Source organism: Simochromis diagramma, unplaced genomic scaffold, assembly GCF_900408965.1.
Source record: "Simochromis diagramma unplaced genomic scaffold, fSimDia1.1 OVJJ01000510.1, whole genome shotgun sequence".
NCBI classification, from domain to species: domain Eukaryota; kingdom Metazoa; phylum Chordata; class Actinopteri; order Cichliformes; family Cichlidae; genus Simochromis; species Simochromis diagramma.
The window spans coordinates 2866708-2887299 of record NW_024387326.1 but is presented as its reverse complement, the minus strand read 5'-3'; the positions used below and the strand labels follow the sequence as shown (position 1 = coordinate 2887299).

Genomic DNA, 20592 nt, shown 5'->3' with positions numbered 1-20592 from the left:
TTCTCCAGCCAATTCACTTTGGTTATAAGTCTTTCCCGTTGCTTTATTGTGGAGCGCAGTTTCTCTACGAGCGCCACCTTTTCAGCCAGTGCCTGATTGTGTGCCGTTTTTACTTTATACCTGTCCACTGCTGTCTTTCTGTGGTTTTCCTGCTCTGTGCTTAGGGCCTTTTTAGGTCTTCATTTTTCTTTTTCAAACAATCAACTTCATCTTCGACCATAGCCTTCATTTTCTTTTCCAAGGCCAGAGCCCTAATATTTCTCTGACATTTCCGTTTGATCTCTATATTCTGGGCCTTTTGGTCGTCTATTACTTTGCCCATTTGATCTTTCTCGTCTGTTAATTCTTTCACAGTTTTATCCATTAATTCATTTTAGTCCTGTAACTTTGTATTATGTGTCAAAAGAACCTCAATCCAATACTGCGACAATTGATGTTCCTCCTCGCGTTCATTTTTTTTTTTTTTTTTTTTTTTTGCCTGTCCCGTTTGGTTCTTTTGCCATCAGAATTATTGTCTAAAGGCGAGAAAAGATGCCCAGCAGATTTACTTTACCAAATTGACACAGAAAAAACACAGAAAGACAGCAGTGGACAGGCATAAAGTGAAAACGGCACACAATCAGGCACTGGGTGAAAAGGTGGGTCTCGAAGAGAAACTGTGCTCCACAATAAAGCAAAGAGAAAAATTTATACACAATGCTAATTGGCTGGAGAAGAAAGAGCACTACTTCCAAGAAGAACTGTACAGTACATTTTGTCCTTTGGAAAGGCATTTCCAAATGCAGTTCACTTCCGGGAAAAGAAAAGGTGAAATTTAGGGATATGTTCCTCAACTTGAAAAAGAAATGCGTAGACGGTGTTGAAGGCACCCCCTTTGTTGGAATAACAAAGGAGTTTCTCGAAAAACAGCTGAACTGTCTATGTACCAGATGCAAATATCTAGAGACAGCTTTACTAGATAAAAAACGGGAGCTGGAATAGTTTCAAAAGAAGTACAATGGTATGGTAAAGTCTTTCGCTTTATTCAAACAAAGACAGGAGCTCATTGGACCAGTGAACCAAATTATCGAAAAGGCTGGCAATGAAGTATAAGAGATAGGTCATCTAAAATCTAGAGTGAAAGACATTCAACTCAAGCTTAAATTAGAAAAACAGAAAAGACATAATTTCCCTTACATTGCTTCACCCATCAAAAGGTCACGGGAGCGAATATATCACCTATTATCCTTTTTTGGACTGACGAATGTCGGTTGGATATTTTTTACACATTGCCAAACATAAATATGGATAGAAAAAAAGTCCCTACCCCCTAAGAGCTGCACCTTCCGAAAAAGTTTTGTCCTCTAATACAGCGGTCCCCAACCTTTTTTGCGCCACGGACCGGTTTATGCCCAACAATATTTTCACGGACCGGCCTCTAAGGTGTCGCGGATTAATACAACAAAATAAAACTAGTACCGGTACCAAAAAAAAGAAGATTTATTCATAACACACGTGAAAAGACCAAGGAAAGCCGAGTAAACGATAAAAACAATAACAAAATAACGCTGAAAACCGATAAAAACCCTGAAAACTAATCTCACACCTGAGCCTCAACTCTCGCGGCCCGGTACCAAACGACTCACGGACCGGTACCTGTCCGAGGCCCGGGGGTTGGGGACCGCTGCTCTAATAGCTGCTCACTTTTCAATTTCAAACAATCAACAGAAAATGTCACTGAGCAATTTTTAAATGAATTTTAAAGTTGTGGGGTTAATTTTCTACGTAACATGAGCTGAGAAGCAGCAGCAACGCTAGGCTAATGCTAGGCTAACAAGCTGGCTAGCTAGCAAGTTCAAAACCTGGTTTTAAACTGAAAGAAGGTACAAAAACAGTTTACTTCCAAGCCAGAGTATCACGCAAAAAATCACAGAAATTATCTCTTGAGCTCAAGCTGCTCCATCTGAACCCAGGTTTGCTCAAACTAACCCAATAAAAAAATGTGGGTGCCATGAACATGCAGACTAATCTGTGCAAAGCGAGGAGGATAGCAGTGACATGGCATTTTCAAACCATATCTTTTAAAAGCCTGCACTGAGAAGCAAAATTTCTAGTTTACTTAGTTTTTCCAATTCAAGACAACTCAAATAAACTGGGTTGATCAGCTTTTTGAATAAAAACTACTTATTTAAACAAACTGATAAAAATTGAGTTTAGTATATCCTTATATTTTTTAATTAAACACAATGTTAGATTTTACAGTGTACATGATAATGGAGTGCTGCTGGAATAAAAGAAGAAAATCTTTTTTTTTTCTGGGGCTTAAATTGCAAAATGTGAACAAATGCCTAAAATGCCTAAAAACGTTCCAGAAGCTTGTCGTCCAAACTGCAGTGTAATTATAAAACAGAAAACCTCTGTTAAATAACAGAAAATGCCCTATTTAATTACTTTGTGTGGACATATTCTCAACAAAAACATTTTTATATTTCATAACACTTTACAGATATTTTTTTAAACTTTATTAATCCAGAAGGAAACTTGTGTGGTCAGCATTTACTTTATAAAACTAAATACTAAATACAAAACGTATTCATAAATAATCATTACATTGAAATTTTCTTCAGGAAATGCATTGTCTAGTTCTATAAAATCGTGGATTTTTTTTAGGTTTAAGGCTGGCAGTTTGCTAGCACACACAACACTGAATAATAATTAAATACGTGTTTTTAAATAACACAAAATTCAAGTCCTTGTTCATGTTTCAGAAAAAAAACCGAAAAAATTTATTTAGATTAAATTATTAAAAAAAAATTTCTAGCTTCTTTTCTCCACTATAACCGTGTTTACAGGCTGTTCCAGTGTTTATGTGGCTTAAACAACAAATGCAAAAGTAAACAAAAAGCAAGTTAAAAATCAAAATGTCTCTTCCAGCGAACATAAAAAAAGTCTTGTGTTGGATTTGGTTTATCTCAAATACATAAATGAATAATACAAAAAGTAGCTATATTAATACTGAAACAAATAAGAAAAGCAAGTCAAATATGCCCTCTTAATAAAACATAAATTCTGCGCAAATAAATCTGTGCATAATAGTGATGGGATTTTCGGCTCTTTTTAGAGAACCGGCTCTTTCGGTTTGGCTTACTAAAAAGAGCCAGCTCTTTCGGCTCTGAACCGGCTCTTCAGGTTGTTTTGTTGCTTTAATTAATTTAGTATTAACAATAATATAAAATTATGCACAAAAGGAATTACTAATGTACAAAAAAAAGTGGTTTTATTTATATATGTTTATATATAAATATATGCGGTGGCCCCTAGAGACAAAACACGTACAAACTCCAAAAAACACATAAAAACTCCAAAACACATTTCTAGCATGAACTGAACTTCCAAAACAGAGCTACCTAGATCATTTAAATTACACAATTGAAAGCATGAGAGCATATGTGTATTGTTTATGTATTTATACACAAGCATTCATATATAGTAAACAAAAATCTAAATGTTTTTTTATTTGGATTTTTATTTATTTATTTATTTATTTTTATTTTCATTTTCGTCGGGTTAGACATTTTGATTAATTTCAATGAAGTATACTTTTCGATAATCTAGTTCACTGGTTCAATTAGTTTTTTTCTTTGTTTGAATAAAGCATCTTCAAATGAAACAGCTAAGCCCTTGTACTTCTTTTTAAATGAAGTTTTGCCTGTCCCGTTTGGTTCTTTTGCCATCAGAATTATTGTCTAAAGGCGAGAAAAGATGCCCAACGGATTTACTCTACCAAATTGACCATTTTTTATTTTCACTTGCTAGATACGGGACTGACTTGAATGAGGAAAAGAAAAGGAAGAAAGGAAGAGGGGGGAGAAACAGTGGAGAAGAGGGACGGGGATAAAGGGCAAAAAAAACCTCCTCGCGTTCTTTAACTGCATTGGCGGTCACACCTGTACTAATTTTTACTCTTCTCTCTATGGAATCAGAACGATGCCAACTTGAAACGAAACCGAAAAAAATATTGAAACCGAAAAAAAATATTGTAACTGAAATAAATGTACTGAAAAATCTTGTATTGAAACCGGAAAAAAAATTGATAGTGAAAAACAATTAATTGAAACTGTAATTTTTTTGTTTTCGCTTACAATTTTTTTTTTTTTTTTCGGTTTCAATCCATTTTTCGGTTTCAAACCATTTTTTTTCGGTTTCAATCCATTTTTCAGTTTCAATCCATTTTTCGGTTTCAAACCATTTTTCAGTTTCAATCTGCTGGCACTGTTTTGGCGTCCGGGGGCGCGCTGGGGGGGGCGGGGTTTCCGGCCCGCATGCATTTGCATACATTATAGAGGCCACTAGTGCTGACCAAGCTGCCATCTTTCTCTCTTCCCGTCTTTCAATGGCTGCTTCAATTTCAGCTTGAACCTCCAAACCGCAAGTAAGTAATCATTTTTTGTCATCTTTTCTTGCTGTCCCACTGGACTGGACATTAGTTTAGTTTTTTTAGCTACATCTGGTGAAGTTGTGGTAAAATGCTGGTATTAGCCTATTCGTCGTAGCAAGCTAGCCTGAAGCTAATATTTGCTAAATTTAGGGACACCCGTGTCTCTTCAGGAGTTGGAGGCCGGTGTTCTAGGAGCGGATCTCAGGATCTCAACAGGCAGTGTTGGGCAGTAACATAATACATGCACCGGCGTTACGTATTTAAAATACAAAATATGAGTAAATGTATCCGTTACAGTTACTGTTCAATAGGTGATATTGAGAATACAGTTAGTTTGTTGAAATAAATGGATTACATGGCGGTATTTTCCTGTTTCATATGTTAGGCTATAGTCTCTATTTTTGGTAATTCCACGCCGGTGGAAACCCAAACAAAACACGCAATAAGAGCCTCTAAAAATTATTATACAAAAATTATTTAATATGAAGGCAATAGCAGAGTGTTACAGGCATCGCCCTAAACAATGTAGCCTCATGGGCAGTGTAGTCCGTGCTGCAGGGAGAATGGACTGCCATACCCGTTATGTGTCTGTGAGCGAGGGAGGGAGAGAAAGGAAAAGTACGAGCTGTCACGGAGCAGAAATGGGAGCTGGAAGCATGTAAATATAATAATAACCACTAAAGCCAAAAAAGAGTGCCTGACGAGCCCAGCTGTAAGTAAGCTGTTAAGACTCGACTGTACACCATGTTCTTGTTTTCCTCCGAAACAATAAGCAGCCTTTCAACGCCTCTCTCTGTCTCTCGCTAGCAAACTTGACCCAGACAACAAAGTAAAGCTAGTTTTCAGCTACGAACCCGACATGAACCGGACATATTAGCCAGAGGTCCCTTTACTACGGTTCGGAGCCGCTGACCTGTTTTATATACGCGCTGAATAGTTTTCTACACGAGATCGCTGCAAAAAGTGCAGCCTTACCTAATGTCCACCTACTGTTACTCATTTATATTAAGATTTTAACATCTAGTTGGTATTGGTATGGCGAGTAGCCTTCAGTAATAGTAATAAATCACACAGCAATAGGACATTCATGTAGTTGTAAAGTATTCAGAATACATTACTTCTATAATCTTTGGTGGAATACATTTTAAAATTAACCTTCCCAACACTGTCAACAGGTTAGCACCTCATACCACAGTACAGCAAAGCAGTCTCATGAGCGCTGGGAAGGACAAGCCCAGAGCCCAAAACAGACAGTGCAGGAGATGACAAGGTTAGTAATTGTATGGTGAAAATTATACTTTGTTATCTTGATTGGCAAAAGAAAAGTAAATACAAAATCTGCTTCTCACATTTAGGGCATTTCCAAGATTTTTTTTTTCCAAAACTTCTTCAATTTCTTTCATTACAGCTGTCCTGTGCCAGAAGTTCTGTTGACCCACAGTGAGAGGCATCATTTCAGAAACACCAGGAAGACTGAAACTCGTCGCCAGGATCAAGCAGGGCTCGTGATCTTCACCAGCAGCTCCCTCACAAAAAGGATAAACCCAGCATTTCATGAACACTGATGGAGACCTTTGCTTTGTGTAATGTTAGAAGTACTCAGATAATCCTCAGAGGGTCTGGACTTTTACATAATATAATAGAATAGAATTCAACTTTGTTGTCATTGCACATGCACAGGTACAGGGCAATGAAATGCAGTTTGCATCCATCCAGAGGTGCTTTAGCCATGATATAGATATATTACAATATATATTAGCAATAATATAGATATGTAAGTATATTACAGAAATGGGTCTATTATGGTATGTTACAATGTACATGGTATGAAGTATGTTAAGAATATTCTATAACTATAAGTATGTACAGGCTGTAGTGACTACAAACTATGTACAGGCTATGAACAGGATATAAATATGAAAAACTATACAGAAATCTGAGATATACAGTTATACAGAAATGTGAACTATGCAAGTTGTAAACAGTTGTAGGATTAAAAATTATCATATGTACAGAATGATTATTTACACAGAACTATACAGTAGTGGAGTTAAGTAATAGCTATAGCTATAAGCTATAGTAATAGCTTTAAGTCCTGTAGAAAGTTAAATATGTTGTGCTCACTGGTTACTCTAGTATGAATGACTCTGAATTACTTTATGATAAATAACACACTATTGTCAAAAAACAGTGAAAGAATTCCAGATCACAAGTTTTTAGTTCAAATACAAGTAACAACCTTTGACTTTAATCAGGTTTTATTTAATTGTGTCAGAGAAAACATCATGTGCTCTTCATGTAGCTGAGTACATTCAGTGTTTAAAACAGAAGTTGTGCAGGTCTGAGATCAGCAGTTTTCTGAAACACCAAACTGAGGTACTGTTAATGCTGATGTATAGTGACACAGTTACTGGGGTGATTAATCCTTTTGACTTTTTGTCTTTAAATTTATCAATAAAACAGCTGCAGCTTTCACTGACAGCACATGTGGTACTTTAACCTTTGTACTGTTTTCTTCAGTTAATTTTGGAGTTACTACAAAGATTGAAGATATAGGATGATCTGTCTGCTGTCACTGGGTGGTGCTGAGGTCTGAATCTGAGGACAGCCCCTGTAATCACAAACTGAAATATAAAGTTTATCTCTCAAATCTGAAATAGAGCTGATCCTTCTCCGTCCTCACACACTCGGGATCTGAAGTTGTTCAGTCCTACAGTTCTGCCGACAGCTTTTTATTTTTTTTATTTGTTTTAAAGGCCTTACTAACACATTTTCTAATATCATGTTTACCTTTGAGTTGTTGATGCTTTATAAATGGACATCTGCAAAGATGAGATGATGGAGCAGGTTTCAGTCGAGGTTCAGTCTGCTGCTGCATCCTGGTCACAACATACAGAGGTGTTATCAGCTCAGTATTGAACAAGAAATATTAATGTTTCAAATTATTTGTCCTAAAGGATGCAAGCTGTACAGAGTACTGAACATGTGACTTTGTGAACATAATTCAATAAAAATAATTTGGACAGTTTTTTAACCTGAATATTTGTAACAAACTCAGTAAAAAAAAAAAAAAAAGCTAAAAAAATAATCAGGGGAAAAATGTAACATTTTAACTTAAGCTGACAAGCGGAAGTAGTTGGTTTCAGTACATAAGTATCGGGCTTTGCAATTTAATCCGTAGCTATTGACTAATAAGGGGAATTTAAAAGTTGGCGTTAATGTCCTTCCACATGTGGAAAGCGACAGAAAACATGCTGCTGTTTGCACATATTTAATAATCAGCTCTGCACAGGAGCAGAAGCAGAGTCCAGCCTGTTGCTCTTACAGTATAATACTCATAATAAAAGTACAGTAACCATGGTTAGTCACTGAGCAGCCCGGTGCGTTTCTCTTGATTTCTTTAGTCAGGGTAAATTCATTCACCTGCACGGGTTAGCTAAACGAACTTTACAAAACAAGTGTCCCTGACAGCCGAGTGCTCATTTTAGCTAGCTAGGTCCTTAGGTAGCTAGCTAAGGACCTAAATTACGGATTAGCTTACAAACACATTTAACTTACCAAAGATAATGCGGTGGGGCCTCAGGTCCTCCTGTCCGGTAGTCCAATTTACTGAAGAACACCTCAGGCTGTCACTTTGAAATAGTCGGTAATGTAAACGCTGGACCTCTCGGCATTTGCCATTCCCGAACAGACACGTGCGAGTTTGTCCGTGACCGCAGCCGCGTCGTCAGTGTTTTCTCCAGTCATTGGTCAGCATATATGCAAATACATGCGGGTCGGAATCCCCGCCCCCCAGCGCGCCCCCGTATGCCAAAACAGTGCCAGCAGAGTGAAACTGAAAAATGGTTTGAAACCGAAAAGTGGATTGAAACCGAAAAATGGATTGAAACCGAAAAAAGAAAAATTGTAAGCGAAAACAAAAAAATTACAGTTTCAATTAATTGTTTTTCACTATCAATTTTTTTTTCGGTTTCAATACAAGATTTTTCAGTACATTTATTTCAGTTACAATTTTTTTTTTTCGGTTTCAATATTTTTTTCGGTTTCGTTTCAAGGTGGCATCGTTCTGATTCCATACCTCTCAAGCTTTTCTATTTGGTTATCATACATTTCTATGACATTTTCTAACTTTCTTTCTGCAGCATTAGCTTTGTCTTCGAGTTTTAGTATTTTCCTTGTAAAATTGCTGCATCTTATTTTTTCCCCTCTTTGTGGCGTTTCAATAATAATTCAACAACTTGGCTGTTGTGAAATTCCTGATGTGCCACCTTTTCTTTTTCTGTTTCCAGCAGTCCTTGCAGGACTTCGAAGTCTTCCTCATGTTTTTCTTTAAGTTCAGCCAGAGTTTTCTCCGTCTCTGCGCGGAACTTTACGAGAGCTTCGTTGTCATCTTTTATCGAGTTTAACTTGTCTGAGATATTTGTCCTGTCATCCAAGACCAAACCCAGCATCGTATTATTCTGCAAAAGTTCATTGTTTTCTTTTGTTAGATCCTCGATCCGTTTCTTATTGACTGTATGCAGTTTTTTGAAGTAGTCAAGCTCTGTTTTAAGCTTTTCAACCTCGTCGATCATTGGATGCAGTCTTTGGTCGAACTGTCTGGCATATGTTTCTTTTTCTTTTTCACTTTTGTTAACCATTGTTTTCAAGAAATTAACATCTCTGTCTTTGTTAGGTTTCGAACTCATTTCTGCTTTTTATGTGCTGTATCACTCCAACAAAACGATAGCTTCATAATCAATTCACTTTGACAGGTTTCGTCTATTTAAGGACTTGAACATCAAAGGATGAAAGGACTGTCACTATGACATCACCACGTTCTGTGACGTAATGTCATTAAACGTCAACACGTTCTGTGGTATGTGATGGGCAGTAATTAGTAACAGTCTTAGTTCTGCAGGTGGAGGCGAGACGTAGATGGGAAAGGAGAGGGGTCCGGGTGAGGTGTGAACGGAGTCCGAAAACACAAAAACTGTTGCAAGCTGGGCAGAGAGGCAGGCGCGTGGAACAAAGAAGCTGCGAGCAGACCGGCGTCGGACTGAGGTCAGGAATATGCAGGTGAAGAGCTGGCATCCAGCGGGCTGCTGAGAGCACAGGGAAAAACAGAATTAAAACAGAATTTAACTATGACGAGGTTCTACGACTGTGAAGCCTTCACTAACGAGGGTTAGTTGACATCCTGGCACTGAATGTTTGAGACCACCGGCACGCTGGAATCCATTCAATTCAATATCCATTCAATATCAATCCAACCAACAAACCTGCATTAACCCAACCATCCATAAAGCCAGCAACCATCCCGCCAACATGCATCTACCCAAAACTCCAACCAGACAGCATGCATCATAGTAAGACTAGGTGGACTGCTGTGGATTCATTTGGATCTTACTCTGCACAGCTGCAGAACACTGTTGATGTAGCACTCGTCCTTTTCCACCTTATTCCTGAAAAGGCTTGTTTGTTCCTTGTCAGCAGGGTCGATGTCCTTGGGCCACCCCCTCCACTTGGTTTACTCCACAGCTTCTTGTCTCGTGAAGTTTTGTGTTCACCTGAAAACAACAAGTAGCACCTGAGATTCACACAGACAGGCAATTCACACAGTGCACTGTTAATCAGGAGGTAGAGCAGGTCACTAATCAGAAGGTTGGTGGTTCAGTCCTTGGCTGCATCCCTTGGGCAAGATACTGAACCCTGAATTGCTTTCTGATGCATGCATCAGAGTGTGATAAAAAACACAGAAAAGTTGCTTTTATGAATGGGTGAATGAGGCATGTTCTGTATATAAGAACCAGTCCATTTACTGTGTATATAATTTCAACCCATCTGGCAATCCAGTTCAAGATGTGTGTATGTGATCAGTTACTGCAGGAGCGTCACACTCATTTTAGTTCATGGACTGCTTCTAGCTTGATTTATCCTAGCCCAATACTAATAAGATAATAATAATGAATACTGTATTGATCCCCGAGGGAAAATCCCTCTCTGCATTTAACCCATTCACTCAGAGAAGGAGTGGGAAGCCACTGGGCACCCAAAGAGCAGTGCGTAGAGACAGCACCTTGCTCAGGGGTACCTCGGGGGAGCTGTTCAGTGGATTCGAACCCCCAACCTTCCAATCATAGGGCCACCACTGTACCTACTGAGCTATCCCTGCCCATAACTCTAGACTATTCACATTTCTCTGTGTAAAGAAGGATAATCTGACAGTGTCCACAATTAATAAATAATTTCTAAAACTCATCAATAGCCTGAGATGTTTTCAGAAAAATAGAACATCTCCATCTCTACAAACTACAAAGAAACGCTGCAGTAAAAATTACAGAAAACCATCAGCATGGCTCCTCAGGCTCACAGTCTATGATGGGGCAGGCAATTAATTCTCCCAAGGGCCCACATAAGAAACTGGGACTGGGAAGTTCTGGCAGATCACGGTAACATATTCTAGTCTTGCATCTCTATTCAAACTTTTTGGAATGAAGTTTAAGTAATAAGTTACTTAAGTGGCAGGTAATTTCAGACTGACATAAGTCATTTCAGTCTGCATGCATCAAGACCCTTCAGATTCATACAATTTTGTTTTTAACGTTTTCTGTAATAATTATTTTATTATTTGATTTTGATCATTTAGTTGATAATTATCCCATGATCTCTTGGGAGTGAGGCTCACCTCGTGCTCTGACATCTCCACACCTGTCTGCATGGCCAGGTCCCGGTGGCTCTTCTGGCTGAAGTTGAGGGCCAGGCTTGGGTCCGGGTGGATGTCCACCAGCAGCTCAGCAAGCGAATCTGAAAACAGACTCTGACGGCCAAACTCGCAGCGGTGCTTGGAGTAAGCATAAGTGTTTTCCATGCTGCCATGAAAACACAGAAGAGCCTGCTCTGTACTTGATTCTCTTAAGTACAGAGGTGGGAAGTGACGCAATACAAATATTTTGTTACTGCTGCATTATGTGGTGTGAAATTGTGCCTATAAATCAATTTCCAGTAGACAAGAACCTGTTGATGAAAGTCAGAGAAAGTGGTTGGCAATCTATGAGATTCAAAGTCAAAGCGTACTTAAAAGTCTATTCCTCCAGAATTTAAAAATATTACATGAGGCATAATGAACCAGAATGACTGTTTGCTATAAGGAAAGGACTTTACGCATTTAAGCTTTAAAACACCATGACACCAAAATAACTTGTTAGTTGTATAAAGTGCTTTGAGTGCTCAGATACAGTAAAAAACAAAAAGCGCTATATGAGAACCAGACAATTTACCATAGATAAGCCCAGACAAACAGCACATCCTTGTCTTATCCCCTTTTTGATTTCAAATATCGGGCATGCTCCATGACCTAAAGCTACTGAGCTGTTGATACTGTTATATAGCATCCCAATTACCTGGTTTTAAGGAACGTGTGAATAAATCACTGTCGTCAAGCAGATGAGAGGCTTTTTATTAATCTGTACGGATCAGGTAATACCGCTCTTCTTCTCAGCTTCTGTCCCCACACACCTAACTTCCTTTCAGAATTCCTCCACCAATCACAGGGCAGGGAACAGAACGCTACCAGGTGCTACTCCGTACATGAATAGATGTATTTTTTTTCCATTACTGACTTTGTTTGCCATATCTGTGCATCCTTCAAGTTTCCAAAAGCAGCTGTTAGATCAGCTTAGTACAATTCAATATGAGTCCTTAACTACTGCACTGCTGGTTCACAGAATGCAGGTGGTCGCCCTCTGGTGGACTATGTGGCAACTGCATCTTGTAATTAGATTAACAAGAAAGACGCAAAGGAATAAAGCCATGAGGTTTAAAATGTTGATGTTAATCTTCCTTTTCTGACTTGTTTTTGATCCTGAACTTATATCTCATCTTAGCTGAAAAGAACTAAAATGGACCAGTGCCTGTGACATGCAAGAAGTAAAGCTGTTACTGGAGAATCATCCTTAACAAGAAAATCATCAGTGGAACAAAAAGAAAACAGACAGAAGCAAATCCTTCATCTTTATCTGCTGTGATGATCAATATCTGAGCTACACAAACATAACAGCCACACAAGTAGGATGTTTGGGGGCTTTTTATTTAAAAACTGCGATACAAATTTTTCATGTCATGAATTAGATCTTTTCTATTAATTCAGTAGTCAAAACATAATAATGATTAAACACATGGTAAAATATAATCAGCATTTTGATTGTAGCATTGCAATTAAGTATGTATAAGTAGTATAGTAGTATAGTATAAGTATGTCATTAGCAGTGTTGGGAAGGTTACTTTTAAAATGTATTCCACTACAGATTACAGAATACATGCCCCAAAATGTATTCTGTAACGTATTCCGTTACGCTACTCAATGACAGTAACGTATTCTGAATACTTTGGATTACTTAATATATTATCATGCTTTTTACAACTACGTGAATGTACTATTGCTGTGATTTATTACTGTTACTGAAGGTCCGAACCGTAGTAAAGGGACCTCTGACTAATACGTCAGGTTCCATGTAGGGCTGTAGCCGAAAAATAGCTTTACTTTGTTGTGTGGAGAGGCGTTGAAAGGCTGCTCCAACGGAACTTATTGTTTCGGAGGAAAACACGAACACAACGTACAGTCGAGTCTTAATAGCTTACTTACAACTGGGCTCGTCAGGCACTCTTCTTGGCTGCAGTGGTTATTATTATATTTACATGCTTCCAGCTCCCGTTTCTGCTCAATGACAACTCTACTTTTCCACTCGCCTTTTTCTCCCTCCTCGCGCTCACAGACACATAACGAGTATGGCAGTCCATTCTCCCTGCAACACGGACTACACTGCCCATGATGCTACATTCTTTAGAGCAGTAGCATTCTGTCAGCATTCAGTTTAGCACAACAACAACAACAACAACAACAAAAAGACGCTCTCTCACCCAGGAAACACGCAGAGAGAGAGCGTCACCCTGTAACCATGGCAACCGTAACGCTACCGCCTGGAACAACAGAGCATAGCTGTCAAACAAAACCCAAACAGTCCTGACCCGCCTCAATATTAAACAGGAAAGTACCGCCGTGTAATCATTTATTTCAACAAAGTAACTGTATTCTAAATACCACCTTTTTAAACGGTAACTGTAACGGAATACAGTTACTCATATTTTGTATTTTAAATACGTAACGGCGGTACATGTATTCCGTTACTCCCCAACACTGGTCATTAGCATTATCAGCTTTAACAGCACCAACATAATTCTGAAAGTCACCATTTTTATTGCTTGGAATATTTTTAAAGTCATGTTTACAAATACAGACAAACTCTCCACAAACAAACTTACTCAACAAAAAAAACAACAACAAAGTAAGGCAAAAATAAAAAGAGAATCTGATCAAGAATGTGTTCAAGTTAAAATACAATCACAGCAGTTTAACGGCTTTGAGCGGCTTCTGGCTCATACAAATTGAGCAGCTGAGCTGTAAGAACGAAAAGCAGCTGATTTTGTCTCCACCTTTTAAAGCTTTTTAAATTATGTACAGTCTGGTTCTCTTGGATGAAGACTCATAAGCTTCCATCCTTAGCTGATATTGCTGATATTGCTGATCTCATCCATAAATCAAAGCCTTCTACCTGCCAGCTCGATCCTATCCCCACTGTCCTCGTCAAAGCCTGCTTACTCCCTCTCCTTCCCCTCATATCTGCTATTATTCACTCTTCACTCACCACTGGAACTGTTCCTGCTTCCTTCAAAGTTGCTGCTATTACCCCAATTCTGAAAAAAACTGGTCTAGATCCCAATAACTTTAATAATTTTCGTCCTATCTCCAATCTACCATTTCTCTCAAAAATCCTTGAAAAAATAGTTGCTTCACAAGTCCATCTTCACCTAACTGATAATAACCTTTACGAACAGTTCCAGTCCGGTTTTCGTCCTTTACATAGCACTGAAACTGCTCTTATAAAAATAACAAACGACCTTCTTATAGCAGCTGATTCTGGTCTCCTCTCCATCCTTATCCTTCTTGATCTGAGTGCAGCTTTTGACACCATCTCTCATCCCATTCTCCTTAGCAGATTAGCTTCTATTGGTCTCTCTCACACTCCACTAGCCTGGTTTAAATCATACCTATCTGACCGCACTCAGTTCATTCAATTAAAATCCTTCACTTCTCAGCTTTCTCCTTTATCCACTGGGGTGCCCCAGGGATCTGTCCTCGGGCCCCTTCTTTTCATCATTTACCTTCTTCCACTCGGACATATTTTTCGTAAATATAATATTCAGTTCCACTGCTACGCCGATGACACCCAGCTCTATCTCTCTACCAAACCTGACTCTACTCTTCCTCCACCCTCCCTCATCCTCTGTCTAGCTGAACTTAATTCTTGGTTCTCCTCCAACTTTCTTAAACTCAACAGCAATAAATCAGAACTTCTTCTGGTTGGCACCAAACAACTGCTATCCAGAATTAACAATTTCTCTCTCACCATCAATAACTCGCTGGTCCCTATCTCTCCTTCTGTGAAAAGCTTGGGTGTCATTCTCGATAGCACATTATCCTTTAACTCGCATATCAATAATATTACACGTGCAGCATATTTCCAACTCCGTAACATTAATCGCCTCCGCCCCTTCCTCACACCTCACGCCACTGCCATTCTCATCCATAATCTTGTTATTTCTAGGATTGACTACTGCAACTCATTATTATTTGGCCTCACACAAAAATCTATCAACAAGCTCCAACGTGTCCAGAACTCTGCTGCCCGTATTATTACTAGGACTTCTTCTACCCACCACATCTCCCCAATCCTGAAGCAACTTCACTGGCTCCCGGTCAAATTTCGCATCCATTTTAAAATAATTCTGTATACATTCAAGGCTATCCATTCTCTCTCTCCACCGTACCTCTCTGACTTATTACAGATGAAGCTCCCATCCCGCTGCCTCAGATCTTCATCTTCTCTTTCTCTCTCTGTTCCCTCTGCTCGTCTGATCACAATGGGAGGGAGGGCCTTTAGTTGCACTGCCCCTCGACTTTGGAATTCCCTACCCCCGGACCTCAGAAATATTAGCTCATTCTCTCTTTTTAAGTCCACCCTTAAAACTCATCTGTTTAAAATTGCCTATTCTTCAATTTCTGTATGTTTTAACTTTTATCTCTATTTTTATCATTGTGTATATTTCCAGTTTTTTATCTGTTGTACAGTGTCCTTGGGTGCTTTGAAAGGCGCTATTTAAATAAAATGTATTATTATTATTATTATTATTATTAAGCTGCCTTTGAGTGTTACAGGTTCACGTTCTGCTGATTTTAAGGAACTGTGTGGTGAATCCACAGCCCAAAGTCTCTCATGGTTTACTGTTTTCTGTCTGTGGTTTGAGTCCCTGAGCTTTTGGAGTTTAACACTTGGAGATGATCACAAACCAGGTGAGACCCACAGTAGTTCACTGTGAGAGTGTCCATTGCTGCTTTACTGACTGACCCCAACCGGTCGCAGCAGATGGCCCCGCCCCTCCCTCAGCCTGGTTCTGCTGGAGGTTTCTTCCTGTTAAAAGGGAGTTTTTCCTTCCCACTGTCGCCAAAGTGCTTGCTCATAGGGGGTCATATTGTAGGATCTACTGTACAATATAAAGCGCCTTGAGGCGACTGTTGTTGTGATTTGGCGCTATATAAATAAAATTGAATTGAATTGCATGTTAAGCCCATCACCCACCCACTGACCTGCCCCTGGTGCTGATGGGACACAGCATTAGTGATCATACAGCAGGACGATAAGATGGTCAGACTGTGGGAGACAATCGCTCAGCACTAACATCACCTTAAATGTCTTCTTGTACCTCAGTTTACAGTTTATTAAGCTACATCTGCGGCAAATAGATAACTCAGAGTTTTTTGGGTTTTTTTTAAAAAGAATCACTCCTTCTCTTTTTAGCTTGACAAATTAGATAAATATGCCTAAAACTACCTGCTGTAAAAAAAGAACTGCAGCCAATCCAGAGCATTATGATGATTAAACCAAAAGATTCATCCATAAAATACTGAGAATTTTACACCTCACACATACTGTATGTCAAAATTAATGCTGAATATGAAATCCATCATTATTCTCACCTCTCTGCCATCTTCTAATGTACTTTATAACTACAAACAGAACTGCAGTACTCAGAGCTCCACCACAAAATGCTGCTACAACCACAGCCACTCCACAGCAGAACCTCAGCTCAGCTGTTTTCTCTGAAACACGTTAAACAAAAAGTTAATACAGCACAGAACAGTAGACAGAACTACTGTTAAACAGCGTCTATTTAAAACCTGAAAATTCCACCAAGAATGAGAACAGAAGAAGAAATCTTACCACAGTGAGGCACGTAGATCTCATCATCAGTCACATGGCTGATCTCCTGCTGTGTGGCTACACAGCGGAAGACGTTGGTGTCTGTCTTGGTCACAGCGATGAGGAGGGTGACGTAGTAGCGGTCTCCTCTGTACGACACCTGCGGCTCCTCAGCGGGAAGGATGTTTCCATCGCTGTCCTTCCACTCCACCAAAGGCTTTGGAAAAGCACCTGGAACCTCACACTTCAGCAGCGCCCCGTCCTCCGTGATGTTCAGGATCCCAACAAAAGGCTTTGGAGCTGCACCTGTGAGCACAGCATGAAGCTACAGCTGCAGCACAAGGTCACGGAGACTAATATACTGTTATATTATATACTCTGTAATGTTATTGTTATTGAAAATGACATTTTCCTTAAATTAATCACCATAAAAAACTATCCAAAGTAAATTAAACAACAGTACTACAGTACAGGGAGTGCAGAATTATTAGGCAAGTTGTATTTTTGAGGAATAATTTTATTATTGAACAACAACCATGTTCTCAATGAACCCAAAACACTCATTAATATCAAAGCTGAATGTTTTTGGAAGTAGTTTTCAGTTTTAGCTATTTTAGGGGGATATCTGTGTGTGCAGGTGACTATTACTGTGCATAATTATTAGGCAACTTAACAAAAAACAAATATATACCCATTTCAATTATTTATTTTTACCAGTGAAACCAATATAACATCTCCACATTCACAAATATACATTTCTGACATTCAAAAACAAAACAAAAACAAATCAGCGACCAATATAGCCACCTTTCTTTGCAAGGACACTCAAAAGCCTGCCATCCATGGATTCTGTCAGTGTTTTGATCTGTTCACCATCAACATTGCGTGCAGCAGCAACCACAGCCTCCCAGACACTGTTCAGAGAGGTGTACTGTTTTCCCTCCTTGTAAATCTCACATTTGATGATGGACCACAGGTTCTCAATGGGGTTCAGATCAGGTGAACAAGGTGGCCATGTCATTAGTTTTTCTTCTTTTATACCCTTTCTTGCCAGCCACGCTGTGGAGTACTTGGACGCGTGTGATGGAGCATTGTCCTGCATGAAAATCATGTTTTTCTTGAAGGATGCAGACTTCTTCCTGTACCACTGCTTGAAGAAGGTGTCTTCCAGAAACTGGCAGTAGGACTGGGAGTTGAGCTTGACTCCATCCTCAACCCGAAAAGGCCCCACAAGCTCATCTTTGATGATACCAGCCCAAACCAGTACTCCACCTCCACATTGCTGGCGTGTGAGTCGGACTGGAGCTCTCTGCCCTTTACCAATCCAGCCACGGGCCCATCCATCTGGCCCATCAAGACTCACTCTCATTTCATCAGTCCATAAAACCTTAGAAAAACCAGTCTTGAGATATTTCTTGGCCCAGTCTTGACGTTTCAGCTTGTGTGTCTTGTTCAGTGGTGGTCGTCTTTCAGCCTTTCTTACCTTGGCCATGTCTCTGAGTATTGCACACCTTGTGCTTTTGGGCACTCCAGTGATGTTGCAGCTCTGAAATATGGCCAAACTGGTGGCAAGTGGCATCTTGGCAGCTGCACGCTTGACTTTTCTCAGTTCATGGGCAGTTATTTTGCGCCTTGGTTTTTCCACACGCTTCTTGCGACCCTGTTGACTATTTTGAATGATACGCTTGATTGTTCGATGATCACGCTTCAGAAGCTTTGCAATTTTGAGACTGCTGCATCCCTCTGCAAGATATCTCACTATTTTTGACTTTTCTGAGCCTGTCAAGTCCTTCTTTTGACCCATTTTGCCAAAGGAAAGGACGTTGCCTAATAATTATGCACACCTGATATAGGGTGTTGATGTCATTAGACCACACCCCTTCTCATTACAGAGATGCACATCACCTAATATGCTTAATTGGTAGTAGGCTTTCGAGCCTATACAGCTTGGAGTAAGACAACATGCATGAAGAGGATGATGTGGACAAAATACTCATTTGCCTAATAATTCTGCACTCCCTGTATACTGCAGTTACAGTACTGTTACAGGTGAGTGTTATCACATGACCGTAACCCACAGTGTCTCAGACTAAAGACAGATCTGGAGAAATCAACAGGCTGACGATGTCACTGATGTTTACATCTGCACTGTGTGCTACAACTCTGCACCCAGAGGCTGTGCACCATTCACTCATTTACACACAGAACTCTGAATAAAGCTTCAAATTCATGTGTCACAGAGAGACAAGGCCACACAACAACCTGTTCAGATTCTTCATGTTGCTGCTAACTGTGAGCTGTTCTGATTTGCAGATCTCACAAATCCATATTTCATTCCCAGCAGAACCCAGATTTGATCATTTTGAATTTGATGGCAGTTCCAGAAAATCTGAAGAAATCTCTGTGGGCAAGGGACTTCAACATTGTCCAGTCACAGGCCTCTTATACTGTACTTCCCCAAGATCATGCTAAACTGCACACTGGATCTATTAAAAGAAACATGGCTTCATAGTGGCAGAGTCTGAATACTGAACTTGGCAACATGCGGTGCAGATGTTTCACCATCATGCCTGTCACAAAGTCCAGCACATGCTCTCCTCAGCTCCCAGATGTTTATGGACCGCTGTTAAAAGAAGAGAGAATGCTGCACAAGGTGAACCTGACGCTGTACTTCCATTTTGGAGACATGTTGCTGCCATCAAATTAAAAAAGACCCCTTTTTCTTTTCCTAAAATATAATTTTTTTTTTGTCAGTTTAAACATCTGATATATTTTCTATGTTCTATTCTGAATGAAATATCATTTAATGAGACCTGAAAGTCGTGGTATTTTATTTTTATTCACATTTTACACACATTGGGGTTATAGATCAAAAACAGGGTTCAACACCGTTTCTCCTGATCTGTGCTTAAATGCAGAGCATCACAGACTCTGATTTACTGAACTGTTTATGCTGTTCAGTATCAACACTTCTCAAATGATGCTCAGGCCTGCAGAGCTGCAGCACACGTCGCGGATATTAATGACATCATCACTCACCTGTGACGTCACCTGATCGGTCCCTAAAGACACATTCTGAAAGGCAACAACAACACGTTTTCACTCTGCATCATCAGCTTATCTCCTGCTGTTTGCTTCGTAGTTACATCTGTACAATCTAACAGTGAGAACCACCTCAGCATAAATGCAGAACTCTGTTATTACATTATTGGAGTGAGTAAAGCAGCGATCTTAGTTGTGTTTTCAGGATGTTTTCAAAAATGAAAAACTCACCAACGATGAGTTTAATGTTGAAACTTTGTTGCTTTGGCTGAAGAAGTGGAAAAATGCAGGAGTATTCTCCACTGTCGACCAGCTTGGTGTTTCTGATGACTATGGAGGCGTTACCAAGCTTCAACTCTTCTGAGAAATGTGAGACCCGACCTTTGAACTGCTCATCTTGTCCCGGACGTCCGTTATTGTATTCGTCGCGAGCAGAGTACAGGAACACCTCCTTCTGACCATCTTTCTTCCAGTCAAAGACCTCATGTTGAAGGCTCAGCTTGAGGGAGCAGGGTAAGATGGCATCTCTTCCTTCTGGGACCAAAACTGTGACAACTCCCCGCCCTGAAGGATGAAGCATATTTTAATTCTTATGTTTCAATAAGTCAAAAGTCCTAAAACACATGTACGTAACCTCCAATGTCTAAAAGACGTTTTTCAAAAGTAAAAAAGTAGATCCAAGTTAATCCCAGTTTTTTAATATAAAACAATATTTAAAATAACGATTCAATTTGTCATCACAAATTAAATCTACTCTTGAAGAGCAGCAGAGTTAGTCCTTAAAAAGATGCTTTTTGCGTTTTTCAGTTTGATGTAATTTCACTTTTTTTTCTCAGT

General features: G+C 39.5%; 2 protein-coding genes across 2 annotated transcripts; both read right to left on the bottom strand.

Annotated features, from left to right (window-relative positions):
- Positions 1-9653: 9653 nt before the first annotated feature.
- Positions 9654-12698, bottom strand: LOC120717959 (dynein intermediate chain 3, ciliary-like). Its single transcript, XM_040006269.1, has 2 exons — positions 11085-12698; positions 9654-9966 (listed from the first exon to the last, which is right to left on the bottom strand). Exons 1-2 carry the CDS (start codon positions 11265-11267, stop codon positions 9886-9888), a joined length of 264 nt encoding a protein of 87 aa, XP_039862203.1. The 5' UTR covers positions 11268-12698; the 3' UTR covers positions 9654-9885.
- Positions 12699-16680: 3982 nt separating this feature from the next.
- Positions 16681-20335, bottom strand: LOC120717751 (V-set domain-containing T-cell activation inhibitor 1-like). Its single transcript, XM_040005971.1, has 4 exons — positions 19987-20335; positions 19753-19788; positions 16735-17019; positions 16681-16691 (listed from the first exon to the last, which is right to left on the bottom strand). The coding sequence occupies exons 1-4, from the start codon at positions 20333-20335 to the stop codon at positions 16681-16683; spliced, it is 681 nt and encodes a 226-aa protein (XP_039861905.1).
- Between the last annotated feature and the right edge of the window lie 257 nt (positions 20336-20592).

Excerpts from the sequence above, each read along its gene's own strand:
- LOC120717751 (XM_040005971.1), bottom strand. The coding sequence starts at position 20,335 with ATGCTTCATCCTTCAGGGCGGGGAGTTGTCACAGTTTTGGTCCCAGAA. Across the intron at positions 19,789-19,986 it reads CAACATTAAACTCATCGTTG|AATGTGTCTTTAGGGACCGA; the intron begins GTGAGTTTTTCA and ends GTTGCCTTTCAG. Across the intron at positions 17,020-19,752 it reads CCGATCAGGTGACGTCACAG|GTGCAGCTCCAAAGCCTTTT; the intron begins GTGAGTGATGAT and ends CTGTGCTCACAG.
- LOC120717959 (XM_040006269.1), bottom strand. The coding sequence starts at position 11,267 with ATGGAAAACACTTATGCTTACTCCAAGCACCGCTGCGAGTTTGGCCGT. Across the intron at positions 9,967-11,084 it reads TGGAGATGTCAGAGCACGAG|GTGAACACAAAACTTCACGA; the intron begins GTGAGCCTCACT and ends TGTTGTTTTCAG.